Raw genomic sequence first — 8,327 nt, 5'->3', positions numbered from 1 at the left:
TGATTGGTTGATTGGTTAAGGTTCTTTTGTTTGGGTTGCTGGCCGTAATCTGTACTGTTCTCCTGTCGGAAGACGTCTAATGTTTGCATGACCTTGTAAAAATATGTTTACAAGAGCGATGATCAAAATATAAAATATACATAAACATATTCATATCTGTACAATACTAATCGCAAAAGAAGACATACTATTTCTGTCACAAGTCATTGGGAGGCACATTTCTTTTTCTATTTCTTTATTAAATATGCATATAACGCTATCTTAAGAACTCAATACTGGCCTTATTTTAAAACTGGATTAATACAACAACAACAAAAAACAATGCAAGAACATTTATCCCCTTGTTCATCAATATATCATATCTGTGCCAATTTGCGCACATTACTTACTTGAAGCCAACAATAATACATAAAAAAAGTTTTTGTTTTTTGCTAATGGACCCCTAATATTAAAAATATTTTCCTTTTGATCATGAATGATTCGTTTTAAGTTGACACTCCATCTGTCTGATATAACTGTATTTATCATTTATTTGCATAAAGTCAATTTCTAGTTTGTCAGAACAGTGTTGTCAGTGCAACAGCATTTTTATTTTCAGTGTAAAATGCTTTTTAAGTTGAATTAGTATTTATTAAATTCAATGAAATTCTAAAATATTAAGTGCATCAATAATTAAAATATTTAATTTTAGAACTGCGTCATACCCAAGTGCAATCATTGATTTAATTAGTATCAAATTGCAACGGTCTAATGAGCAGTTCAGCGATCCGTTCATTATGGTAATTATGCAAACTGCCTCAGAAGGGCTGATTAAATATCATTAGAAGACATGACTATGACTTACTTTGGCTTTGGAAAGTACTAGGAAGTTGCACCCCAGTTTTTGGGTAGTTAATTCCTCCCTTGATCAATTTGTTTTTCACATGAAAGTGCACACACTTCAGGAAGTGAAGAGGAGACACAAATACAGTATGTGTATTATACATAAAGATGATGTATACATATATTGTATATCTTTTTTGTAAAAGCTACAAATGTATGGATGCAATGCATCATGTGTTATCGATGGAGTTATGAAGAGCCAATGATTCGTACCCTTAAAGATATACAGGTAGTAGCACGTTATGAATAAACACTCCTTGTCTATGCATTGTGTGTTCAGTAAAATCTTTGTGTACAGTGCAAATAAAGTTCACATCAGAGTGCTATGCAAAGGCAGACTGTGGTTGGCACTTTCAGATTATATACTCCAAACTGTATGACATGTCAAAATCCCTTTATTTAAAGATTACTACAAAATGTACAAAACGTATTTACAAAAAAACTAAGTTGTGTTGTTAGCCGAAACATACAAGTGACATCAAAATCATACGATTTATGATGATAACATTATGAGTGGAAAAGCTCTGACAGGAATAGTTCACTCAAAAATGAAAATTGACTCACCCTCGGGTCATCCAAGATGTAGATGAGTTTGTTTCTTCATCAGAACAGATTTGGAGAAATTCAGCATTACATCACTTGCTCAGCAAAGGATCCTGCAGTGAATGGGTGCCGTCAGAATGAACAAGTCCAAACAGCCGATAAAAACATCACAATAATCCACACGACTACAGCCGATTTAAAATTAAAACGTCTTAATGATGTATTTGTTTGATACAAACACGCAGCTTTTCACTGCACAAAACCTAACTGATGGACTGGAGTTGTGTGTCTCTCATTCTGACGGCACCCATTCACTGCAGAGGATCAATTGGTGCGCAAGTGATGTAATGCTAAATTTATCCAAATCTGCAATGAAGAAAAACAACTATTTCTTTAAATAAAAAAGTCACTTATACAAGAAGTGTGAATCAACAATATCTTAATTGTAATATTTTGTGATAATTTTTATACAAAATGCATGTGGAAAAAAATGTGCTATGCCTGCGCAATCAAACAGTGAGTCAAGAAAAAGAGATGCTAAAATTTGCCATACCAAAAAAGGAAAATTAAGTCTAAAACATTGCATTATGGGATACAGTGTGCTTTTCTTTATGCTCTTTTTGTACTACAGTACACATTTTGTTAAATGTAGTAGTGCATGATATCTGAAACTAGTATGCATATGTGAACACACCAAATGATTTGAACCATAAATGTAGAAAAAGTGGAAAGAATTGCTGTCTGTTCATAAAAGTATATAATCTATATATATGGCAGACCAATCATTTCTATACTCAAACACTAGATACAGTTCCAGTATACTAGAGTTATTCTGTTCTTGTGTGTTTCTCTAACTGGTGCAAATTACAGCCACGTAATCAGCAATTAAGTACAAGTGCTTAATATTACATAACATTGGCCCACATTGTCAACATTCTGGTCCTTGTCAACGTTTTTTCACATTCTGTGATTGCTTTCGAAATCCAAAGCCCAAGCTTTCTAAATAAAACTAAGAACTGTTCGAATCAGCAGCTGGAGGAGTATCAGCACTCACGTTAGATCAGTGAAGTAATGTAATGTGTGATTACAGCTCTTTCTCCACAGCACTTGTGATCGCCGTCCTCTTTAGGCTCTCTTTGACCCTGATGAACTCAGGCGCGCACTTTGACCTTTCTCTCTGCTCTTCGACCTCTCTCTCAAACTGAGAATAAGAATTATTAAAGTTAAATAATTTCTGAACGAGGTTATAGTACGTGGCGTATATATCATGATTGACAGCACATTTTTTGGAACCCGAGATCAATGTGTTCTGAACTTGAGATGTAAAAATAATCAAAATTAGGGAGCATTCTGTGTAATTAGGATCACTTCCCAGCCTTATTAGCGTACATCAAACAATACTGTCCATTCAGCACTCATTTCAGTATAGTTTGAGGAATGGTAGCCTATTTCTGGTTTTACCTTCTCTAACCTCATCTGTCTCTTCAGTAACTCCTGCTCCAGTGGCGATTTCTCCTCCTCCTGTTTTCTGTCTTGTTTCAGAACTTGAGCTCTGTTTCTCTGTTCCAGAACTCTCTGTAACTCCGGCTTCTCCTCCGCCACTGCCCCTCTGATAGATAAAATAAGTCTTATTTTATCTCATATAATAGAAATTGTACATTCATTGCAATTAAATGGAAAGGGAATCCAGGATGTGGACGCTTAAGGTCAAGTTCATGCTTAAGAACATCTCAACATATGTTAACTCTTCTATTGTATTACAAACTATTAGCCTATATTTAAATCATTAAACTATTAAAAATAAGGTAACAAGTTTGCTTTAGTTAATGCATAAACCATTGTAAACCAACATTAACTAACAAAGAGCAATACATTTCTTACAGTATGTATTAATCTTTGTTAATTGTAGACATTAAAAATACAAAAACGATGCATTATGCATATTAACAATATGCATTGATGGATCGTTCACTATAAGGAGTGTGCATTAAGAAAGCAAATAGGGTCGATTTTGATTTCAGTTGTTTCACTTCAAAAACATCACATCTAGCGATAATTGATAAGAAAATGCGTTACGAGTTTTATAATGTATCCACAAGAGGGATACATTATAAACTTACTTCATTATAACTTCATTATAAACTTACTTAGATACTTCAGTACCACGACTGAGGTGCCCTTGAGCAAGGCACCGACCCCCCAACTGCTCCCCGGGCGCCGCAGCAAAAAAAAAATGGCTGCCCAGTGCTCCGGGTGTGTGTTCACGGTGTGTGTGTGTGTGTGTGTTCACTGTTGTGTGTGTGCACTTTGGATGGGATAAATGCAGAGCACTAATTCCGAGTATGGGTCACCATACTTGGCCACATGTCACTTTCATCACGCCAGAGGCTCTAACTACACACACAACTTTGACTTTACTGCCATCTGTTGGACAAAACATGTACATGCAAGAGAGACATAAACTCAGAAATCCCTCTGTGGGTAAATTTGAAGTGAGATTAGGAATTGGGTCAGGTGATAAATTAAGGCCGCAACTAAGCTTGCTCATGACTCAAAATGTGAACATGCTTTCAACTCAAATTCTGGGTCAGTTTGCACCTTTTGTGTGTAATAATCAGCTCTCGCTGGAGCTCCCGGTGGCTCTTGGACGCTTTGATGGGATTGTGGAGCTTTTTGGGTCTGATGAGCTCTTCATAGTAACCGCTGTCTGTTTGCTCAGGAAGCAACTTGCTCTGGTCTAAATCCTCTTCTCTGCCCCACCTCTGATCAGGGTCTATCACGGCTCCAAGATCAGAGACTAAATCTAAGCAAAAGAGAGCATTCTATTAAAGAAATAGTTCACTAAAAACAAAGAACATTTGCTGAAAAGTCTTGTTTAGCAAATTCCAAACAGCTGATAAAAACATCACAATAATTCACAAAAAAAATCCACGGGACTCCAATCAATCATTTAACATCTTGTGAAGCAAACAGAGGCATGTTTATAAGGAACAAATCCATAATTCATGTGTTTGATCTTCAAACCATCACTTCTAGCCAAAATACCAGTACATAATTCATAATAATGCTCCCTCCAGTGAAAAACTCTATCTCCTGTTGTCTCTCATATTTCGGCATATTTCTCTCCTGATTCAGACAAGATGTCTTTTCAATGGAGAAAGCAATACTGGTTTCAGTTGAGTTCAGCTCACATGTTTGAAATTAAAAACATCTTAATGATGAATTTGTTTCTTACAAACACCCAGCTTTTCACAAGATGTTAATTGATGGACTGGAGTTGTATGGATTACTGTGATGTTTTTATCAGATGTTTGGACTCTCATTCTGACGGCACCCATTCACTGTAGAGAATCTATTGGTGAGCAAGTGATGTAATGCTAAATTTCTCCAAATCTCTTTCGATGAAGAAACAAACTCATTTACATCTTTGATGGCCTGAGGGCGAATCTTTCAGCAAATTTTCATTTTTGGTGAACTTCCCTTTAAAAACAGCCAATATCATCCACCAGGAGAAAAGTTAATTTGCATGGAAAAATAATAGGACACCTCACATGACCGTAGCACCAAATGCACCTTTGTTCAAGAAAGCATGAGTAATAATAATGAAAAGCACTATTAATCAATGTAATTGCATCATATAATATGAAAGGAACATAGAAAACCTGATTCACCAGGTCCAATAAGTGGTTGAGCACAAGCAGAGTTGTGATTTTGATGATTATGATCTGCCTGTGAAAGAAAATGAATATGAGTCATTATATTTTAACCACAAGACAAAATACAAAAATTTGATTTTCATTAGCATTTTCCCTTCTGCATTTCACAGTGATGTGCTATATAGTGATAGCATAATACCATATGATTAACATATTTACTGTAATAATACCATGCTATTACCATCATAGTAGTGTACAAAAACCATACTATCACTATTATCATGTCCAGAAAGTATAAAAGGACATTGCACTGCTTCATCCTTATCTATCATCCAAACAATCTAAAATAATCTCCAAAGCTGTTGATGAACAGCACAATAGCCCTGTGTGTTGAGAGAAATTTTCACAAGGGAGGCATTGTGTGTGTGTGCGTGTGTGTGTCTCTGTCTGTCTGTCTGTCTGTGTCTGTGTGTGTGTGTGTGTGTGTGTGTGTGTGTTAGCACCATGCTGGGTTGATCATATTGGACTAAAATGGTTTTGGGACCAGCTGGCATTTAGCCACCTCATTACTGGCCCTGCCATACAAACTCTCCATTTTCCCTTCATAATCTGTTTGCTGTCTAGAATGTGATTGTGTCAGGAAAGTCACGAGGAGTCCTTGGACTAAATCGCCAAAGGAAAGAAAATCAGAAGGGAATCAAAGTATTCAAATGAGGTTAATGTTACAGATTGCAACTAAATATGTACTTTTTTACACTGAAAGAAACCAAAAGACATGAAAGCTACAGATTAAGACAACTGGAGTTGAGAAGAATGTTAACTGAAATAATATATAGGCTATATATATGCTTATGCATATGAAATGTTGTGTTGGCAACTACTAGAAATTTAAGTTGAAACACACTATCATTACTAACTGGAAATAAAAACTAAAACTGAACTGAAAGTAAAACTAAAATTAAATTAAACTTAAATAGAAAAAAATAATAATAACAATGTCAAAGGCACATAAAAATATGACCAGAAATTAAGCTAAAAGCTAATTCAAATTATTAATAAAAAGTATATAAATAATACTAAACAACACAGCTGATGCACCTTGATTTCACACATATTCCTAAGAACTGAAACTAAATGAACTTAAAAGACACTCAACTCATAATAAGTATATTTCAGCTTAGAATAAATGTCTCATGCTCAAACTTTGTGATTAGAAGTCACACAAACAGGAAAAACAGCATCAAACAAAAGAAACAGTCTCACCTCATAAATCATTTAGTATTTTAAACCTAAAACACTGTTTTCTGAACAATGTCCATTTACAATCATCCATTTGTGTAACAGAGTTTGAGTCCTGTCAGATCTTTAGAGGAGATGTATGACTTACACTCGTAACATACAGGTTCTTCAAACTGGATTAAAATATCCTTACTTTCTTTCCATGGGCCACTCCCATGATTCCAAAGGTGCAGAGCGCTCAGTGCCTCAGGATTGTTCCAGAAACAAATTCTCTGGGATTCCACCTGCTATTTTCATGCAGAGCAAGGGGAGAAGCGGGAAGGGGGATGTACATCCCTCAAGCAAACCCAAACACACACACACACACACACCACACACTTTTACAACCCGGAGTGCATACAGTGTCCTAACTGGTACTACAATCCAGCACAAGGAGGGGGAGTGAAAAAATGGACTGTGTTAAAGTGATGTCACGTTCCCATTTTCCACTCTTCATTGTTAATTTCAACAGCAACAGTGTTACCGTATATACAAGAACCAGTGTGAAGGAATTCTGTATGAGAACAGAATCATCTGTATTATCTTTCAAATGTATTTTTGTTTTATAATATTATCATAGTGGCAGAATGTTGCTCTTCTAGTATTTGGAAAAGAGCAGGGGAAATATATGCAAAATTTCGCCGAATGTGTTCCTTTGAAAGAAGTCACATGGATTTAGAGCAATACGAGAGTAAACTATTCCTTCAATTTTATTTGCTTAGAAAGGGAAGATAGCAAAAAACAGCTACTGTGTTGTTAATGTCCTGTTTTCAAATGTCCCAAACGTGGTGATATGAGGTTGGCTACTGTGGCTTATTCAGTCTCAGATATTCTAGGAAAGCAGCCAATGATCTCCCCCATCTCTGGCCAGTCTTCATTGCTCCTCATATCATTTTGAATTAACTAAACATAACAGATAAAACAACCAACTTAAAACAAAAAACTAAAAAAGCTACAACAAAAAAAATTATTTTCATTCATTGAAATGAAACCAAAGTAAAATGTAAAAATTGGATGGAAAACTTAAACTCTTAAACTTAAAAAAGATGTTCCAACCTTTTCAAAAGGACTAGCTTAATTTATTCCATAAGCGCCTGTGAATACCCAGCTATCCCTGGGCTTCAGGGATTTGACCACTGTGCTGCCCAGTGCAGTGAATATTTCTCTAATCTCATCAGTCAGCCTGGAAAAGATACGGTGGCAGTGGAAGTGAGACATGTATGAATAATTCAACTGACTCTAAAGCCAAGTTAATCATGTTGATGGTGTGTGAAGGCTGTCACATTTTTACTTTGGTGTAGGGTCGATGTGTGAGGCCACACGCACTATATTTCCTGGTTTTAGTGTCTTTAGATAGACAAGTAATTCCTCGGGATCTTGAAGGACAAACAAGTGGTTCTGTACATCAGGATAGTTTTACTTCACATCTTGTTAGATTTAGAACAATTTCACTAAAAGACCTACCTCTAGATTCCAGATTAAAGTTCTTATTTCTTACAACCTCACCGGTTTCACCGAAGAAAAAAAAGAGTCAATTAATCAAATTGAATTTGATTGGCATATATTAATAAATATTAATACTTGCATAAATAGTCAAATGTTTTTAACATAAGAAAATATGAAAATGATTTCAGATTTCAAAAAATTAAAATCCTGTCTAATTATTTGTAATAAACAAACCGTTTGCTAACACAATGGTCAGCCCTTGTCCTGCATTATTCTTAATGCCACCCATGATGCCGTAGAGAAGAACATTTGCATCTATAGATCTAAAGAGTTAGCATCTATAAATACTATTTAATTAAATATTTCATCCAAAAATGAAAACTGCCATCAGTTATCTCAATAAAACTTAAAAATGGTGCATATCCATCAGTTATGCATAAATGAAACAAGTATAAGATATTTATTATATAGTACTAATAAACGGAATGTGTTTTAACCAGGTTTATATATATATATATGTAT

General features: G+C 35.3%; 2 protein-coding genes across 5 annotated transcripts in view; both read right to left on the bottom strand.

Annotated features, from left to right (window-relative positions):
• Positions 1–1,886: 1,886 nt before the first annotated feature.
• Positions 1,887–6,741, bottom strand: LOC107713534 (protein FAM107B-like). Of its 4 annotated transcripts, none has more exons than XM_016519067.1 (5): positions 6,514–6,741; positions 5,088–5,154; positions 4,024–4,228; positions 2,887–3,034; positions 1,887–2,626 (listed from the first exon to the last, which is right to left on the bottom strand). In XM_016519067.1, exons 1-5 carry the CDS (start codon positions 6,535–6,537, stop codon positions 2,510–2,512), a joined length of 561 nt encoding a protein of 186 aa, XP_016374553.1. In that variant the 5' UTR covers positions 6,538–6,741; the 3' UTR covers positions 1,887–2,509. The 4 variants fall into 4 exon arrangements, with proteins under 4 accessions (XP_016374553.1, XP_016374557.1, XP_016374554.1 ...); XM_016519071.1 differs by having other exon boundaries at positions 2,897–3,034; XM_016519068.1 differs by having other exon boundaries at positions 4,024–4,222.
• Positions 6,742–7,433: 692 nt separating this feature from the next.
• Positions 7,434–8,327, bottom strand: part of LOC107713477 (protein FAM3C-like) — a gene marked incomplete at its 5' end in the record, with an annotated part of 2,371 nt that continues 1,477 nt past the window's right edge. Inside the window, 4 exons of the mRNA XM_016518991.1 lie at positions 7,434–7,542; positions 7,651–7,735; positions 7,824–7,876; positions 8,042–8,100. Of these exons, the coding sequence (XP_016374477.1) occupies positions 7,434–7,542; positions 7,651–7,735; positions 7,824–7,876; positions 8,042–8,100 (306 nt within the window). The remainder of the gene's footprint in view (positions 7,543–7,650; positions 7,736–7,823; positions 7,877–8,041; positions 8,101–8,327) is intronic.

The sequence above is a fragment of the Sinocyclocheilus rhinocerous genome, unplaced genomic scaffold (genome assembly GCF_001515625.1).
Source record: "Sinocyclocheilus rhinocerous isolate Xijiao unplaced genomic scaffold, SAMN03320098_v1.1 scaffold57, whole genome shotgun sequence".
Lineage (NCBI taxonomy): Eukaryota > Metazoa > Chordata > Actinopteri > Cypriniformes > Cyprinidae > Sinocyclocheilus > Sinocyclocheilus rhinocerous.
This window is presented reverse-complemented; position numbering and strand designations above follow the sequence as displayed.

What these genes read in the sequence shown, in the direction of transcription:
- LOC107713534 (XM_016519067.1), bottom strand. Translation starts at nt 6,537, where the DNA reads ATGGGAGTGGCCCATGGAAAGAAA. An exon ending in TATTGGACCTGGTGAATCAG is followed by an intron (nt 4,229 to 5,087) that starts GTTTTCTATGTT and finishes TCTTTTGCTTAG; the next exon opens with ATTTAGTCTCTGATCTTGGA. An exon ending in CTGATTATTACACACAAAAG is followed by an intron (nt 3,035 to 4,023) that starts GTGCAAACTGAC and finishes TTTATCTATCAG; the next exon opens with AGGGGCAGTGGCGGAGGAGA.